Consider the following 20,316-nt stretch of genomic DNA (forward strand, 5'->3'; position numbering starts at 1 on the left):
CTTATCTATGTTGATAATTTTGGCATGCATGGATTCAATAATGCATCTAGAAATGCACATTACCAAACATGCTTTACATACTGCTTGTGACCTACATCTTCTGGATGAGTAACAGGCTTTGAGCTTTTGAAGCAGGTCCATCCCTACATGAACATGTAAGTTACAGTAAGGTTCTATGGTGCTGCAACTTGCATGGAATGATGGCGGCTACATCTAGGGATGTGCATCTCAAGAAGCCTTTGAGCTTTTGTAGTGAAATTTTACTCAACAACTCCCTATCACCCAAGGAAGATCCCTATAATTGATCTTGAGGTCAAAAGGTCAAGTTCTTAAATTCAAATATTCTCTGTTTTTACACTTTTGTTACTGTGCAATATCTCGAGAAGCCTTTGAACTTTTGCAATGACATTTTATACCTCTACAACTCTGTATGGCCTAAGAAAGACCCCTACCTGGTATAGAAGGAGTAACTAGTGGGATTACATCATTATAGGTGGGGAAATTCACCAGCTTCTGGGTCTTAGGGACTACTTTGATGTAGGATAGCTGTAGGGGCATTATTTTTTTTATTAAATGTACTTTACAGACAATATAATCATCACTTTTGAAAATAAGATTTTTTCCAAATATATATTATAAGCTTAGCAATCTGGTCATACCAATCTCTTGCCAGCAGTTTCTTGATAAATTGGCTTTGCAAGTTGTACACTTTACATTTACGACAATATAATCATCACTTTTTTTAAAATAAAATTTTTTCTGAATATATATTATAAGCTTAGCAATCTGGTCGTACCAATCTCTTCTGTACACTTTACATTTACTGTTCTCTTTTTTTCTATCCTTTGCACAGGAGCTCAATGTACATGTATTCATGGCCTAATAAGATCTCTTGATGTTGCATTAAATATTAATAAGTTTGCAGCATGCACATTTAACAATGAAAATTGTGGAATGATTATGTTTTCATGATAAAAGTGTTTGTTTAATTTGCACTATATAACTGAAAACCTCTCATATTGATATTTAGACCTATGCATTATATTCAGATATTAAACTAAATGTGTCAGAAATTTCCCAATCTTTGGTGTTTAAAATTATAGATTGCATTTATTGCTCAGCAGTTAGAATGCTTTTTATATCTTATTGCTTCACAGTACATACACTTAGCAATTTAAGGTGATATGTGCCAAGAGATTTTGCTGTCTCCATGGTTTGCATTTCATGAAAAATTTACATTTTAATGAATTGTAGATCAGAATATACATGATGTATGTAATCAATGAAAATAGCTCTGTTGTTGGCTTTGAAACTTTGTAAAGCTTTATCAATGCATAAAGAACTAGTTGTGCTTGATTCTATCTTGGAATATTTTTCAATGGATGAATATTGATACATGTAATATGTGCTCTTGTATTTTTAGTTTCTGCCCTATCAAAAGCACAATGTATTATATAAATATACCTTAGTAGATTTTTGTTCTTGACACATGCAAGAACAAAAAACCAGTATGCAATTTATTCAGATATAGAGTTTGACAATGCTTATTGATTTTGATTATCAAGTATGCACATAATATCATGTTTTATGACACACCTATTTTGGATGAACTGCTCGAAGCACTTACAATTTTTGTCAGCAAGTAGAACAAAATTACGAAATACTTAACTTAAAAACCATTTAAAAGTGTACTCTGATATGACATATTGTGTGCGAATGGGCTGTGTTTCAAGATAGATAACTCTTGCTCGGCTTTGAAAGCTATAGTCCAAAAATAAAATTGGGACAAACAATGCCCTGTATACAATTTACATTATCATACAGGAATTCAGATTCAATTTGAAAATTTTGATCCAGATTACTTTCAGTTTGATATGCTTTGGAGAACATGTACATTTGGATTTCTGTTGTCAGATATCAATGAAAATTGAAAATATGTTACTATATATTTTTTCATAAAACTGTGCACTAAAATTCTGACTTTTAACAAAAATTCAGTTTGTAAATACATGTACCCTTCTTACTTTTTTCTTGCAAATACCTGGTGCTAAATTGAATGGAAATTTCTTACGTACTAAAAAATATATTTATTTATATAAATACATGTATTATATACCTGTTTGCTTTTCAAAATTACTCCAGAATACCTATAGCTGCAATAGTTGCAAAAGTCAGCTTGAAGTGCCTGAAGTAGACTGTATATTTACCTTTGTGTAGCATCAGTTATGGTCTCTGTTATGGTCATAGCACTAGGGTCTTGTATTTTTGTATTGCAGTGCTGGGACAGAGATTGAAGCTATATGTAAATGTGGCTACCCCCGGACTGCCCACACCTCCCTATTATCCTCCCCTGGGGCCTCAGGACTGGAGGAGTGGAGGGTAGAGACCCACACCAGGGCCATCAGAACCAATGCCTTTGGCACTGTTGAGTTCCTGGGGTTTGGAGAAAATGAGAGGAATGTAAGAAAAATATGCTAGTAATGTTCTGTTAAGGAAATGTGATATAGGTTTTATGGACACTGAAAATTACTTCTAATTGATTTTAATTACAGGGTTTTGTTTAGGAATTGGCTGTTAAATTGATGAAATATGTACAATCTTAAGTTTACTTTAGGTTTTATTTTAATATTTCAGATATATTATTACCAGTTCATATGTTAACTAACTGTCACTTTCTATATCAGAATCTTCAACATAATCAAAATGTTCAAATTCTAAAATTAATAGCTATTATGCTTCAAGAAGACCTTTATAACTTCTTTTTTCTTTGAAAAATAAACAGTAACACTCCGTTATAACGAAGTCACTGGAACCTATGAAATTACTTTGTTATATCCATAATTTGTTATATCTGTATATAAGGAATTTGTTAAATCTATATAGCTAGGGATTCAAGATAACTTCGCTATATTAGTGAATTTGCAATATCCGTGTTCGTACTAAACGAGTTTTACTGTAGAAGTTCCAAAATGAATGATAGATGTTATTAATTCTTAACACTTTTTCACATGACAGTATGTACGTGTGGATGTGAACACCAAGATGGACGTCATGATGGAGCTGATGATGGACGTGTGGGGACTGGAGAAACCCAACCTCCTGATCTCAGTCACTGGTGGGGCCAAAAACTTCACCATGAAACAGAAAATCAAGGAAGAATTCAGGCGTGGTCTCATGAAGGTGGCCCGCAGTACAGGTCTGTAATTTTGCGTGTAATTACATGTTCACAAGTTTGAGTTAAATAAGGGAAATTAATCTTGATAGAAGCACAGGGTAAAATTTTTTAGTTTTCCTGGGAAGTAAAAACGGGGATTTTTATATTGATAGGGACCATTGATTTGCCATTCAAACTTTTTAGTTAAAAACACTTACCTCAAATCAAAATTTGAACCATGAAGTCAGAATGAATTCAATTTTAAGGTGGCTCATTACATCCACAGTTTATTTTAGATTTCAATACAGCACCACTTATAATGTAGATGTCAAATATCCAGATGGGGATATTGATATCATAAATATTTTTTATAGAATTTTTTAGTTTTTGTTTTATTTTAGTGAAATGTTTTATTTCAGGTTTATTATTCACAGAATTTCAGAACTTTCAGTGTCAAATGATGGGCATCTTCTTAAGACAAGTACACACAGTGAAAATACCTCATAATACCTAATAATAATTTTATTAGAAAAAATAATTTTCTCCTAGAAAACAATTAATGTCATTATCTTGTTAATCTATGCATAAAACATTTGAAAAATGTGTTCTGAAGAGACAAGGAATGTATTTCAATGAATTACATGTGTCAAATTGAATGAAGAAAGTTTAAACGAAATGAAAAATCCAATTGAAAAAATATTTGGTATAAAAAGTCCACTTTCAAGAGTTATCTTTCGTAATTAGCCAAGACTCAAAACACTATGGAACGTTTGACATTACATCTAAAATTCAGAATAAAGCTTTAAATTGCCGGAGTATACATTTAAATCAATAAAACAAATATATAAATTAACACCAACACAGTAAATAGCGCAATTAAATAAAATTTTAATTTCAACAAGGTTGTAGATTTTAACTCGAATTTCCTCCATACATACATGTCAGTGATTGATAGAGTTCACTGCATGCATGGCTATGAAATTGACATTACTTGTTTGGCGAAGATTTGACTGTTGCTTTCTTTTGTTTCTGCCTAAAAGCAATTCTTTTTGGTTTATGCATAATGAATCCGTTACTTTGTTTTCACTGTTTACAACACCGCATGTTTCATCTATTTTTAAAGCGTTTTAAAGGTCAGGGTCATATTATAGAGGTACCTATACAACTCGTCCCCTGAGCAAACCGGTCGACACAATGGAGGTTTATTTTTTTGTGTAGTACGTCATCAAAAAGTGGTGTAATGAGCCTCCTTAAATATAATGAATGTGATTTAGAATGAAATTTAGACTGTATATTGCATTGTAATTATTAAGGTTATAGCTGTGCTAGTTTTCAGTCTAGTTCTATTTTCTAGGTGCCTGGATCATTACAGGAGGGACAAATGCTGGGGTGATGAAACATGTGGGGGAAGCAGTCAGAGATTATGGGCTTGTGTCAGCCTCCACTAACCCCATAATAGTCATAGGGGTGGCCACGTGGGGCTGCATACAAAATAAAGAGGACCTCACTGATCCTGAGGTAAACAACCCACCCCCTACACACACACACATACACACACACCCATATTTTTTTTCTCTAAAAAGAGAATGGAAGAGAATCCAACATAATAATTTTTTTTAAATATTACATATATTAACAGACTATAAAATTTAGCACAATTAAAAGTATTGAATTTATTCTCTTTTTTGAATTTTAATTCCAAAGATTTTTTAATGGATTAAAAAAAGTATTCAAAGTTTGATGTGAATGACAGTTTACTCTAAGATGCATTGATGTTTTTTACCACAGTGTCGAGGAAAATGGCCTGCTTCATACAGACTAGGGAAGAAACAGAGAATAAAGGAAAGTTTCCTGGATCCGAATCACACCCACTTTGTGTTGGTTGACAATGGAACTCAGCACCAGTTTGGAGTGGAGATCCCGTTCAGGGCGAGAATGGAGAATTCCATAGCAAACATGAAAACCAACACTGGCAAAAGTGAGATTGATAGATACATGTATTCTTACATTTTATATGATTTCAATTAAAATACAAGTAAATTTTTTTTAATTAACAATTTTAAGCACATTTACTGTAAAAAGGTAATTGTGCTTTTAATTAGCTAGTCAGGATACAAGTACATGTATTTTAATTAAGTACCTTAAGCCATTTTTAATGTAATGCTGCAAGGCTGTTACTTAAGATTTTTGGAAAGAATTTTCATTTTGAATCTTTTATAAGGCTACATGAATTTAATTCTGTGGTTCTTAGGCCAAATTTTCTTCAATATGGATGTAGATAGAGGCTCTTTTTGTATGATTTTATTGGCAATGAACTAGAAGAGGGAGATTGATATTTTTTTAATATGCATTTTTAGCTCACCTCAACGAAGTTGGGGGAGCTTATGTAATACCCTCGGCGTCGGCGTCGGTGTCGGCGTTGGCGTCCCAGGTTAAGTTTTTTGGAGCAGTTTTCTTTTTAACTACTTCTATGTCCTATATGGATTAGACATGCATGGAGGATGGTTCTAGTGTGTTTCATTGCACCATTCAAAGTTTCAGATGCTGCAATTTCAGCAAAGGAATGACCAGGTTAATGTTTTTGGAGCAGGTTAACATTTTTGGTGCAGTTTTTGGTGTAGGTTTCATTTCCAAGTAACTATAAGCCCTATGTTGACCAAACTTGCATGGATGATTCATCTAAGGATGCATACTATCGGGTTTGCTTCGGATGCTGAATCTGACCTACATTTTCCGGTTGAGTGAACAGGTTAAAGTTTTTGGTGCAGGTTTCGTTTCCAAGTAACTATAAGACCTATGTTGACCAAACTTGCATGGATGATACATCTAAGGATGCATACTATTGGTCTTGCTTCAGATGCTGAATCTGACCTACTTTTCCGGTTGAGTGAACAGGTTAAAGTTTTTGGTGCAGGTTTCATTTCCAAGTAACTATAAGCCCTATGTTGACCAGACTTGCATTGATGATACATCTAAGGATGCATACTATCGGGCTTGCTTCAGATGCTGAATCTGACCTACTTTTCCGGTTGAGTGAACAGGTTAAAGTTTTTGGTGCAGGTTTCATTTCCAAGTAACTATAAGCCCTATGTTGACCAAACTTGCATTGATGATACATCTAAGGATGCATACTATCGGGCTTGCTTCAGATGCTGAATCTGACCTACTTTTCCGGTTGAGTGAACAGGTTAAAGTTTTTGGTGCAGGTTTCATTTCCAAGTAACTATAAGCCCTATGTTGACCAAACTTGCATGGATGATACATCTAAGGATGCATACTACCAGGCTTGCTTCGGATGCTGAATCTGACCTACATTTTCCGGTTGAGTGAATAGGTTAAAGTTAATGCATGATTCATTTCCAAGTATCTATGATTCTTTAATGACCAAACTTGCATGGATAATACATATAAGGATGCATACTACCAGGCTTGCTACAGATGCTGAATCTGACCTACTTTTTGTGGATGAGTAAAAATGTTAGTTTTTGATGCATGTTTTATTCCAATTAACTATGAGCCCTATAATGAGCAAACTTGCATGGACAATAAATCTTAGGATGCAAACTAATGGACTTGCTTCGGATGCTGAATTCGACATGCATTTTTCAGATAATAGACCAGGTAAAAGTTATGAGTGCAAGTCTAATACCAAAAAACTATAAGGCTTACATAACATTGTATAAACCAAACTTGCACAAATGTTGCATCAAGAGATGAAAACTCTCAAATTTGCTTCAGATTCTGGATTTTAATTACATTTTCATGAAGAAGAACTAGTTTAAATTTTTTATGTAGGTCTGTTCAAAGTATCAGATCAAAATTGCTTTAATATTTTCATTTTTGGAATGTACACTTTTTGTTGGTTAATTGTGTGACTTTGCCTTACTTAAAGACAACATTCGTTGAGGTGAGCTCTGTAATCTCTGATTACCTATGTTTTTATTAATTGATAAAAAAAAATTTTATAGAGTGATATATTCCCCATACTTTCCATTTCTGATCAATAGGTTTGCATTATCCATTGTATGAACATCATAGGCATTGTCTTTGAATGTATTTTTCATCAAGGTAGCCAAGTCTCTTTTAAATGACTACCGGAAACGATATTCAAGTACATGTACTAAACTATGAGAAAATGAGGTCAGAACTTTTTTTGAATTGATCTCTGCATTACAAACTTTTTATTTTATCAAAATACAATAAAATTTTGAATGGCAACCTCGAAACTGATGTTCACGGGCCTGAGAACCTTAACTTCAATTTTTTTTAGCCTTAGTACAAATTGTAATCATTCCATCAATATTCTTGAGTATAAAACAAGCATGAATTGATATCAAGTTATGACAAAAAAAATTTCATTGATTGATAATAAATGTAATGTCAGGCATTATGTGTAGCTTTTCGGTAGTGGTGCCATGTGCTATTTCTGTGCTTGTGACCTCACTGACATTAATGAAATATACAAGTCATTTGCACCCACACAAAGTTAAACTCATGAACTGAAACGTAGATCCAGCTTTAATCAAAGTTTTATTATTCTAACATGTCTTACTTACATGAATTTCTTTGGCTGAACTTTAACAGAAATTTTGTAACATTTCCTGAAATTTCATAAATCTTCTTGCCATTTCCTTTTATTAAGACATATGTGATTGTAGCCTATGTGTGAGGGGGAGAAAAGTTTATGACATTTTCCTTTACATATACTGATACATTGGACTATAATACCTTTTAATTATACCCCTTAACCAATCAAAGTTCGAAGGGGGGGGGGGTGTTTATAGAATTACCCTGGTTAGTCTGTCTGAGTCAGAACATAACTTTCTAATACAGACACATTGGAAGCTTATAATTAACACTAAGATTCCTTATGAGCTTACAGTCTGTACCGATCTTGACTTAATAAAGGTCAATTGTGGAACTTAAAGATCACTGATAGAAAAAAGTTAAAATCTGTATCCTGTCTATGCCTCTCAGAGATTACTTTTGAGCCAAGAATACATGCTGATATTTCAGTGATTGAATCATTAAATCTGCATGCACATGTTCATCCATGAGTACTGTAGATCACCAAATTTTCGCGACACCTTATTTTCGCGATATAGTCATTGACTCTTGATTAGCGAGACAAAATTTTCACGAGTTGTGGTTATTGCTTTATATATTCTTAAGGAATACTATTCTACGCGAGAATTAAATTTTCGCGAGCACACTGTCTTGCGTAATTACGCGAAAATAAAGTTCTCGCGAATAAAAAGTGATTTACAGTATATGCAAGAGGAAAAAAAATTGCAAATTATTACTTTGATGGTGTCTAGAGAATATATTATTTAAGAACTATATGAATCACAAATTCAGATCTCAAGAGTTTACATTAAACACTGTTTTTGGTTGTTTGAAGTTTAAGGTAGTTTTACTTTTTGTATTTTTCCCTAGTGAAATGCTTGATTCTCTTGTTTGTATTGTTTAGATGCCTCTGTTTATGTGCCTGTGGTACTGCTAGTGTTAGAAGGAGGTCCTGGTACACTGGAAACGGCCCATCAAGCTGTCGCCAATAACACACCCATTGTCATAGTCCAGGTATTTAATATCATATTCAGAGTAGATCAGATATTGTAGGATTAATATCATATTGTACATGTATATACATTTATATTCTTTAATTACGTGAAAATTTTTTGGGTATTTGTTATTTCAAAAATTATGATATATTACCATTATACTGCATTATACAGATTTTATGATATCTTTAACTTAGTTTCAGTAGTTCATCTTTTTAGGTATATGTTGCTTTAATCTTTAGACATGCACCTGCATGTACTAACGAATCTTTCATTTTTGAAGAAAATTATCTCGAGTTATGTCTCTTTGAATACACATATACAGAGCTCTTAAATCGAACACACTTAAACAGGGCTCTTAGATTCGATTGTATTTGCATATAAATTTAATCAACCATTGTGAATGATTTAAGTGTTTGCTTCCTTTGTAGGGTTCTGGAAGAGCAGCAGACATTTTAGCTTTTGCATACCAGAATTCCTCAGGCGAGGAAATAGAAGCTATGGATCAAGAGGGCAAAACAAAAAAGATGTAAGCTGGGAACCTGTCTTAGAAACTGTTGTTACTCCATCAATTTTCATACCATTTGGTCTGTTTTGAGATTTTCTTATAATGATGATTCAAACGTTTCCATGAAAAAAATGACTGAACTACTGATAATTTAGCATTTGGAATATCATGCATTTAAAAACAAACAGAAGTTTAGGTTTTAAACTCTGAGACATTTTACATGTATTACAGAACACAGACAATATTTGATGCCTCGGTAGAAGCAGAAATAAGGAATCAGGTAGAAGAGAATTTTGGGAAAAAGAACCTTGTCAGTCACTGCGAGATGGTGAAGGAGACCCTGAAAAATCGGGACTTGATCACTGTGTTTGAGTTCAGTATTGGAGGTCGGGGGTCATCCAAAGACATTGACAAGGCCATTCTCCAGGCACTACTCAGGGGTCAGTATCTAATCTTGTCTAAGGTCAAGGACAATGAAGTTTAAGAAATATTTCAGCTTTTTTCATGAAAACTATACTGTTGACATCAATATCTTTTTCTCCAAGTATACACATATATTTTTAAGTAGTACAGTGTTAAAATGTTTAGTGCAGTGTTGAATTCTTTGATGATTTAAATTTTTGAAAACATGAACATCAAATTGCCTTTAAAATTTTTCAAAATGGAATAATAAATTTTACTTTCATTTTACAGCAAATAAGGATCAGATCTTTGACCAGTTGAAGTTAGCTTTAGCTTGGAACAGAATAGATATTGCCAAAAGTGAAATCTTTACAGATGACCGTTTCATTCAGGTATAATCTATGGAGAGTATTTATTGATTTATATAATTATTTGCATTTTATTTTCCCTTATGATATTGTAAGGATTAAGACCAGAAATACTGTTTCAGAGTGTTTAAGGAAGGGATGGATTGGACTGGAATTTTTTTTTGGGGGGGGGGGTTGAAGTAATCTGACCCTTAACATTCCAGCCTCACCAAAACAAGCTCATGTATACACATTTATTTCTAATAGTGTTTATCATAAAAGATGAATTACATGTGCTGTTAATAATATTTCATGATATAACTATGATTTCAGTTAAAAGATGGTGTAAATCATCATAGGTTTAAGAAATTGGTATGATGCTTTTTATAAAATCAAAATTTGTTTGCCATTGACCAGCTAGACTTTGAAATTGCTTGCCTAGTTGCTAGAGTAATTTTGAGGAAATGCTTTCAAATATTGTTTAGAATGTATATTTTTCTCTAAAGTGTAATGACAGTGGAGATTTAGCTATACTCCTGTATACTTTAGGTGGAATCATTATAAGGTTTGGTCGCAATATGTGGCATGTATTGGCTTTATTTCGCTAATCTATGATCAGTGCAAAAATTAAAATAGGTTAATATTTAGATAATTGAAAACAACTATAGTGCTTATTTACAATTTAATTAGCTTATAAAGGCTGCATTAAATTTTAATCATGGTAAAATAAGTACAAGACATAACTATAGGTGAAGAAATTGCAATGACTTCATGCATATTAATTCCATTAGGATATTGATTTTCTATACTTTGCTACAATACAATGTTGGAGAGGTGAGAGAATAGCTTGCATCCAGGCATAATAAATATCTCTCTAATTCCATAATCCATACTGCTTCTTTTATCGCAAGAAAAAAATTATCAAGATAAAAGAGAAGGAGAAAAACAGGAAATTTAATTGGTTATTTTAGCATTATTATCACGAAGATAGGGTACATTAAATAAAATTTAGTCATATTTACAAAAGGGTACTTGAAAAGTCAGGGGATCCTCTAATGTAAATTTAAAATTTCTCAAAAATTTTAGGGTATTGAAATTTGAGTAAACCCTCATTAAAAAAACAACTGTCTTCTTCAGACTAACATGCTGTTTGAGATCATGCAGTCGGCCTTAATCCTGAACCGGGTAGGCTTCGTAGAACTGTTGATGGACAATGGCGTCAACCTAAAAGACTTCCTAACCAAGAAAAGGCTTCTCAAGCTCTATAATCAGGTATGTCCTAAATAATATTTATCTTCTGTTTAAGGTGCCTATCCGTTATTGCCTCAAAAAAGATGGTACGGTTTAAGCTTTATTGTGCCCTAAAAATTTAATGTTCTTAAAAAGTTATGAAATTGGCTTTAACAGTAGTTGAGTAGATGAACATGATAAATCATTAAAGAATAAAGCATGAAGAAGAGCCTTTCTTGAAAATATGACGTCATTAATTTGGTACATTTTTATACGCCCGTCTTAAGACGGGACGTATTATGTTATAGGCTTCATGTCCGTCCGTCTGTCCGTCTGTCTGTTAGCTTTTTCGTTTCCGGCTCATAACTTTAATACTACAAGGCCTAGGATTATCAAACTTTGTCATCTGATGCATCTTGGGTAGAAGGTGTGTCGCGCACAAAAAGTAGGTCGCTCTGACCTTTAATTCAGAAGTTATAGCCAAATATGGAAAAATCCTTTCCGGCCCATACATGTAACTAGAAAACCATAAGACCTACAATCATCAAACTTGGCCAGTTTATGCATCTTAGGTAGAAGGTGTGTCGCGACCTATTTCAAGGTCACTGTGACCTTTAATTTAAGTGAATTTTAAAAAAAAAAAAAAAAAGTGTCTTTTTACCATGCATTTACACATCCCAAATAATGTAAGAGTATTGCACTGTTCTTATTAAAAAAGTGTTAAATCAAGAAAATACTTATTTTTTTTAAGCATATACTTGACAGCAATCTAAAACAAATATAATGTATGTTAGAGAAATCCCATGTCTCCCATGAGTGTAATTATCAAGCACTGGTCAAGAAGAATTTTGATAACAGAAAATTGCATGTCAAATTAGAGAGAAATTAATGGGTTCTGAGTGCCAGGAGCTAACTGACAGAGAATTGGCATTATCTATATCCCTTGAGAATTGGGTTGATTAAAAATAGCTCTTGTTGACTAGCTTAAGTTTTGAAATGAATTTGATGAAAAGTAATTAAAACTAATTTGATATTGCATAATAGACTCATCTGATATTATGTAATATTATTAATTTAAAAACTAATTTTATGGGGTGGGGTTAAATCAGCATGTCCATATGAATTACATACTAAAACCTGTCGGACATTAAATATCAACCAAAAAAAAAAATCTGAGAGTATTTTATATGTTTTTAAAAAAATTATAGTAGATAGTGCAGACCCATTCATCTCTTGGTAGTAATGAGTAGACAAGCATCCAGTTAAAGATTAATTAATGAGTTCAATGTAGGAAGGCTAGCTGTCTCAGTCACTCTGATTAAGCAGCCCTTTGGGGATTAGACAGAAGAACTGCTGGTCAGTTTATAACATATGTCATTTGATGGCCAGCCTTTTTTTTCAAAATTAATTTGGTATAGATTAAGTTGTTAAGACTAATTTGATGATGGGCATTTGACAAGGTCTAACACAACCAGCACAGAAATCTATCAGTGATGTAATATTTATTATAATTGATGCCTACATCACAGGGGATGGATACTATTTTAAGGAATGGAAAAATCATCGAAATCTTAGAATCAAGGTTGATGTGATTTTCTTGCACCTAAACTGTTCAGGAAAATTGTAATTTTTTGACGGGCGTATCATGCTGTGGCGCGGCACTTTATTAAGTTTAATGCAGAAAAGCTTTTAAATGACTTGTTTTTATGCCAATTTTCCTATAGAAAATAGTGTCTGCCACTGTCGCCCGCTTTAATTTTTGGATATATTATACAAACAGCTATGAAAAATCACATATCTTAAAATCTGTTCGGGCGACGGTGGCAGAGTATGTTTTCTGAAAGAAAATTCCACTGAAAATTGAGGTCTTCTGCAAATTTTTAAGAAAATACGGGAAAATGCACAAGTTAATGACGTCACAATTGGCATTTAGGAGGTCATATGAGAAAAACCATTTGTGTATTCTTACTGCAAAGAATTCCTATGATTCAGAAAGAATTAATTTTAATTTCTTATATCACTTTCATATTTTAGAAAAATATAGGGCTTTATTTGTATTGAAACTGTACCTTCTTCTTGGTCCTGATGGAATGCCTAAAAAAGAATTACTAAACTGATTAACTCTTACAGTTCTTTGTTTGTTTTTTTTGTTTATTTGTTTGTTCTAGTTTCATTTTGTACTTCGTGCGTGAAAAAAAAGTTTTCATATTTTACCTGCATTTTATAGATAAAAAGACTTATTTTCAAATTTTGTTTCCCATAGATGGTAGATATTGTATGTTTTATATGTTGATCATGAATTGTAGAGAGACCTGTCTTTTTCTTCACACCACACTATACAAGAGGTCAGAATATTGAGCATTCTTCATGTATAATCTAACAATATTATAGTCTTTCTTAAATTGGTTATGTGTGTCTGTTAACTTTGTGCAATTACAATTTACTAGTAAATGTCTAAGAGTGAAGACAATAAATTATCACAGTGACTTCTGAATCAAGCTTTTTTACAAAAAAGAAAATACTAACATCAGTTTGCACTTTGTCACCTTTGCAAAAATGATGCCCATTAGAGTGCTATAATTATATATTAGAGTGATATGCAGCTTTATCAGCTTGAAAAGTTAAACAACCATGAATGTTTTTTTTATTATTTTCACCAAGCTTCATGGGTATGTCTTTGGTTTACTCTGCCACTCTCATTTGCACATTACATTGTGTTCTTTCCTTTCCTAGGCAAAAACAACTGTATATTTATATATTTTTTTTTTCATTAATATTTTTCAGGTTTTTATAATGCCTGTTTTATTTCAGATCCCCAATAACTGTAATAATTATCACTCACTCACTCAGTCGTCCTTAGACGACCAACTACATGACCACTCCAATTCTTCCTATCAGCCATTAGGGTAGCTAGCTCTTTTGTATCCCTTGTCTTTGTGTCACGCTTCAGTGTGTCTAAGAACGTGGCCTTGGGTCTACCTCTCCTACGGTGTCCGTGATTTGGCTCCCACAGTACCAAAGGTTGAGCGCTGAGCTCTGGATGACGGAAGCAATGCCCAGCTAGCTGCAATCTCCTGGAGGCTATCTTATCACTGACCTTTGGGAGGTTACTATATAGTGACTCGTTGGGAATCTGTCTTGACCAGTGGATGTCTAAAACCTTACGGAGCATGCGTGTGTAGGTTCCGTCTAGCGACTTCTCCTGGGCTACTGTCAGGGTCCAGCTCTCACAGCCATACAGTAGAATTGACTCGATTGTGGCTATGAAGAAACGCAACTTGAGATCACTTCGCATTGTTGAGCGCCATATTCTGGACATCTTGTTCAGAGCCTGCCAGGCTAAAGCTTTCCGCACAGCTATGTCCTTTTCTGAACTTTCAACCCAGGATCCAAGATATTTAAAATCTTCTACCCATTCGATTTCAGTGCCATCTAAGGTTTTGAGTGGAGAAGGGTTGTCAGTATTGAATGGGAGGACTTTAGTCTTTTTGGCATTGATGCATAGCCCAACTTTCTTACACTCCCTCTCTACTCTAGATAACAATTCCTGTGCTTGGACAATTTCATCTGATAGTAGGGAAATGTCATCAGCAAAATCAAGATCAGTAAGAGCTTGTTTTGGGTGCCTTCTGGATTTTCTAGGCAGTATGGTGAAACCCAGTTCCTCTTCATTTCCAGAGATGGCCTTCCTCAGGGCATAGTCCAGTACTATGATAAATAAGAATGGTGCTAAGGTATCTCCCTGTAAAACTCCAGCAGTTATTTCAAACATACTAGTTTCCCCATCAGGTGTTACGATCTTGGCCATGGTATTAGTGTACATCTTTTCGATTGCTCGAATAAGATTATGTGGAATTCCATATGCCTTAAGTATGCGTATCATCTTGCCTCTGTGTATGGAGACAAATGCTTTCCGAAAGTCTATAAAAGTAAAGATTGCTTTCAAGTTGTTGGCTTTGACACCTTCGATTATTCGACGGAGGGCAAGAATCTGTGCAACTGTTGTTCTTCCAGGTCGAAAACCATTCTGATTTATTCTGAGACGTAGATCTATGACACTCCTGATACGATTTAGTATGAGCCGATTGTAAATCTTGGCTATGATGCATATCAAGCTGATGCCTCTGTAGTTATCAGTCTTCGATAGGTCGCCAGATTTGGGCACAGTTACAATGTTCATGAATGACCATGTATCTGGTTTGTCGTTGTTGGCGAGTGCATCATTACAGAAATCTAAACAAACACTATCAAAGTCACACAGTTTGAAGACTTCTGGGGGTATTTCATCCGGACCTGCTGCCTTGCCTAGCTTCAGGGAAGACTTCACTTTTCTGTATTCAGCTAGAGTGAAAGGTTCATCATTGATATCGATATCATCGAACACAATTGGAATTTCCTCTTCAGGCTCGTCTACATCAGGTTGGTTTCCTAAGAGATTCTTGAAGTGCGTATACCATGTACTGACTCTCTCTTCAGGGCTATTTCCGGCTACTTGTCCTTCCTTAGCTTTCTTTCTACCAGTGATCTCGTTAACGACTTTCCATGCCTCACCGTATCTTTGCTCTCCATGTGCTGTTTCAATACCTTTTATCTGTTCAGCTAGATCTTCTTCTTGTGCCAGCTTGTATGCTTGATAAAGGTTATTTACTGCTGCAGACCAGAGATCTTTGTCTTCGTCAGTTTTAGATGACTCATATTGCCTCTGGGCTACTTGTGCTTTCTGGCGAGCTTCAGAAACTCTGGGGTCCAATGACCTGAGTGATTTCTTGATTTTAGCTCGTTTAGGGAGACATTCTTTCATTGCTTCTTGATTGGCTTTTACGAACTTTTCGTATCTTTCGCTGTTGCTCTCATCCATCAGAATTTGAAATCTGTTCTTAACAGCGACTGTGTATTTTTTCTGTAGCTCAGTATTTCTGGCGAACTGTTTCCAGTCATATTTAACTTTCTGGGCTGTTTTTGAGGTTCTTAGACTGAGCTTGATCTTTGCAGACACTATTCTGTGGTCGGACTTCACTGTGCTGAAGGAGTTGTACGCTTCTGCGTTATGGACGCTATTTCTCCATTTTTGCCGAACGAGAATGTAGTCAAGTTGTCTCAGTGTGTTGGATGCTCTACATTTGAATGTCCAAAGTTTTCCAGAGCGCTTCTTAAATTGTGTGTTTACTGCTAGTAGACCAAATTCAACGAGAATTTCAGCAAGATAGTTTCCACTTCTATTTGTTAGTTCATGAAATGGATGAGGTACATGTTCAGGTCCCAGTCTAGCGTTGAAATCTCCCATGACTACAAGGAAGTTGTGGGCTGGTATATCCTGTAGTACGTTTCTAAGCTCTGTGTAGAATTCCTCGATGACAGAGTCCTCTGCACAGTTGGTAGGAGCATAGATAACTATGATGGTTGTACGAGGATTTCCATCGAAATCAGCTACTAGTATTCTTCCACTCTTAGATGGGACAACTTTCAGTAGAGATTTTCTAGCTTTCCTGTCTAAGAGGAGTCCAACTCCACCTTGAGCTGCTTGGGATTTATTTTTCCATCCAGATGAAGTCACTAGAGTGCTTGTATCAAACTTGGTATACTCAATGGGGTCAGAGTGTATGATGCGATGCTCTTGCACACCTAGAATTCCTATGTGTTGCAACTGACTGCAATGCTGTAGTTCCCACTTCTTATCCTCATCAAGTAGTGTGTTGAAGTTGTAGGTTGCAATGTTAGTTGTTTCTTTACAACGTAAAAATGCCTTCATACGTCCACTGTTCTCAGATGTCACCCCCCGAGGGTTCCGGTTTGTGGTGACATCTTCATTCCGTCGCTGATGCGAGCGACTAGCTTCAGTATTGATGGCAGGGTTCCTGCTCACTCCCGGAGCTGGAAGTATAGGATTTGGCTTACGAGACGTGTTCATGGTTGGTTTACGAAGCGATGATAATTCACTTGGGTCGCTACTCCTCAAATGAATACTGTGAGCCGAATTGAGATGAGATCCTCTCATCGCCCCCATTCTTCGATACAAGCAGGATCAGAAGTTTCTTCCTATGTCTATAGGTAACGCAGAAAACACCACCTATTTTAAGTGATAGGTCACTTGGTATTTGTCTTGGCACCAGAGCGTATCCACACGCCGCTGAGTCATGCATGCCATAGACTTTAAGGGACCCCAGCACATGACCTCATTACTGAGTCTGCTACTAACAGCCGCGAAGCTGCGTTCCCCGGGAGGGCGGGCGAGAACCGTTGTCATGCACTTGTGAAGATAACCTATAATCAGAACGTACTCCGACCGGTGCTCCGAGACAGCTGTGGAGGGAGCCTGATAGAACTGAAAGCTAAAAGCTTATAGGCCACCAACACCAAGCTACTAAAAGCATAATGTACCAAGCAACTAGCTAAAGCAAACTACAAAGCACTACTTCTAGCAGCCCCCCCCAATATATATTAATAATTATAATTAATTAGTAATAATTATAAAGTATTGAATTTTCCTCAACTTGGTAAAAGCAAAATTTAAGGTTCATAAGAATATCTAGGTCAATTATTTTTTTGGATACTATCGTGCAATTATTGACAGAATTATTCCCGTAGAATTAGAAAATTTCAAATTATCTGCAGTTTCTTTTCATTTTCTTCGCAAGTATGTCCAGGGGGAGGATGCATAAGTGTTTCACAAACACCTCTTGTTTATCTTTGTTTTTATGAAAAATATATATCCCCAACTTGAATTTTTTCTCTTTTAATAGAAAATATACCCCCACCTGTTTTGTTTTATTTTTTAACATACCGTATTCCTCAAATGTCTCTATAATTTAAGCCAAGGGTATATATATATAATTCATTGTTCATACAAAACTGATGACCTTATATTTTAAACAGAATGTGCTTATTTTCTTGAATGTTCATTGAAAATTCATTTTTATCAATTATTGACTTGGATTAAGAACATTTATAGATACCAGATAGAAACAATATTCATTTAACCAAAAGGTTAAAAAAAAAATTCGATTCTAGGGAATACAAGTGAAAATCTGTTTTAATTTATTGACATATTTTTAATAGGTACAATTATTTTATCACTTAACAATGATAATAAAAACGTGAAAGTCAAATAATACTGATAGAAGTAATATATGCTTGCTGTTATGATTTCATAATCAAAAGTAGATATAAGCTTGATGTAATACTGTAACTGATTGTATTCTATTACTGATGATTTCCGTATAATGATGGAAAGTTTGTTTGGTGAGGTAAACAGGATGTCATATGTTTTTAAGTTTACCACAAAGGGATTAGGTAATCAGAGAAAAATCATCTATTTATGTTTGACTGCATGGGGCAACTGAGAAGACAGCTGTTTCTTGTAATTAAAATTATATTATGCATCATAATATGTCAAGGCTGAACTGTAAAAGAAAACAATGTCTATAAACATTAATTGACAACAACAACTATTTAATAAGTTACAGGTATATTACAGGTATATTGATTAATGTGCGAATTGTAAATTGAGTAAAAGTTCCACTAAAATTCTGAGATTTTGTTTATCATTATAGGGACATACTTTGAAGAGGGCAGTCATCGAAAGTGAAATACCCTCATACATGCCAAATATAGTTCTATGCAGATTGTTTATTTTTTTTTTTTTTTTTGGTGGTGGTGGGGGGGGGGGGGGGCATAAAAAGTAAATTCCATCCTCTACTGGTACTTATATCACTTCAAGTCTTTGAAGTATTGTATTTTTCAGCAGATCAAGTCTACTGTACAATAGCTGCAGTGTACATTTACATCATTGCTTTAATAAAGGGGAGATAAGCAGTACAATAAAGCAAGTAACATGTACATGCAGTTTATAACTTCAAAATTCAAACATTTAAAGTGAACTTTTAGTTCCAACCAATTTCTTATATCATATTTTATGATACCCTTTGTATCTGAAATCTTTAGAATATGCTGATTTTTTTTCGTACCCTATCAAGTTTAAAACAATGAGTCTTGACTGTTTGCTTTGGAATACCTGGCTTTATGTGTCTGCTAGCTTTCAGAAGCTCATTTTAGTATAGCATAATATTATAAGTTTCTGAATCTTGCCACGTTTAAACATTAATTTTTATGACATTTTACATGTATAGAATAAAATGTTAATTAGCTGTCAGAACACAATTTATTTTTATATATGTTTTATTTTACAGATAAACAAAAATACTCAACTGTATCAGATGCTGGATAAAATTCGACGGAAAAATGGAAATGTAAGAGAAAGTATCTAATGATGATTTAATGCTCTTAAAAAAATGATTCATATCTTCTTGATATAAAGTTTAATAAAACAGAAATTATTTTAACACAATAATTATAAATCTGTAGGTATTAAAAATACATGTACTAATTGGAAGAAGGCGTAAATAAATTTTACATGCAGATATATATTAATTATTTGCATACATATACAGTTAATTCTCGATAAATCGCCACCTTTTGTAATTTAGAAATCATGGCGGTATAACGAATTTGGCGATGAATTGAATTTCCTGTCTTTTAGAACACAAGAAGTAGAGTTACCGTTCTTAGAAATACCATTTAGCGATTCTAGTCGAATTATTACATGTACATGTATAATAAAACATATTTCTGATTGAAAATACTTCAAATATTTTTTAATGTGCAATTTCGCGAAAACAAAATGTGCAGTTATGAAATAAAGATAAATACATGTGTATGCATGTAAATCTGCACGTCTGATATTGAAAAAAAAATCACTGGGTCGATCGTCGTAATATATTGCTGTACATAAAATGAATTCTTGAATAAATTCATTGTTTATGGCATCATTGTTAATAAAACATATCATTATTTTTTCATCAAACTTTGCATTGTTTAAAGCAGAGATCATCAAAATGATATCGTTATCGGCGTACTAAGTTTAACAATGACCGCTTTCGTGACAAAGCCGTGACTAAATGATTTTTATTAAACAGAAAACAAAATTATTATAACAGTTCATGTTAAAATATTTGTTTATTTAATTCTTGTTTAATTACTTAATTGCATGTACTTTGTCCGCCTTTGCATGCTTTACAACAAGGATAGCATAAACCAATTAGCCACGCTTCACTGACC

General features: G+C 34.2%; 1 protein-coding gene across 4 annotated transcripts in view; it reads left to right on the forward strand.

The window, feature by feature from the left end:
• The window catches only part of LOC134276135 (transient receptor potential cation channel subfamily M member-like 2), a 59,888-nt gene that overhangs the window by 10,138 nt on the left and 29,434 nt on the right, over positions 1-20,316 (forward strand). For all 4 annotated transcript variants that reach the window (XM_062758410.1, XM_062758411.1, XM_062758413.1 and 1 more), the window contains 10 exons: positions 2,277-2,460; positions 3,016-3,196; positions 4,509-4,672; positions 4,943-5,132; positions 8,625-8,734; positions 9,147-9,244; positions 9,455-9,663; positions 9,917-10,017; positions 11,110-11,244; positions 19,389-19,448. In XM_062758410.1, the coding sequence (XP_062614394.1) occupies positions 2,277-2,460; positions 3,016-3,196; positions 4,509-4,672; positions 4,943-5,132; positions 8,625-8,734; positions 9,147-9,244; positions 9,455-9,663; positions 9,917-10,017; positions 11,110-11,244; positions 19,389-19,448 (1,432 nt within the window). The remainder of the gene's footprint in view (positions 1-2,276; positions 2,461-3,015; positions 3,197-4,508; positions 4,673-4,942; positions 5,133-8,624; positions 8,735-9,146; positions 9,245-9,454; positions 9,664-9,916; positions 10,018-11,109; positions 11,245-19,388; positions 19,449-20,316) is intronic.

Source organism: Saccostrea cucullata, unplaced genomic scaffold, assembly GCF_032062105.1.
Source record: "Saccostrea cucullata isolate Sc308-1 unplaced genomic scaffold, CSIRO_AGI_Scuc_v1 ctg672, whole genome shotgun sequence".
Lineage (NCBI taxonomy): Eukaryota > Metazoa > Mollusca > Bivalvia > Ostreida > Ostreidae > Saccostrea > Saccostrea cuccullata.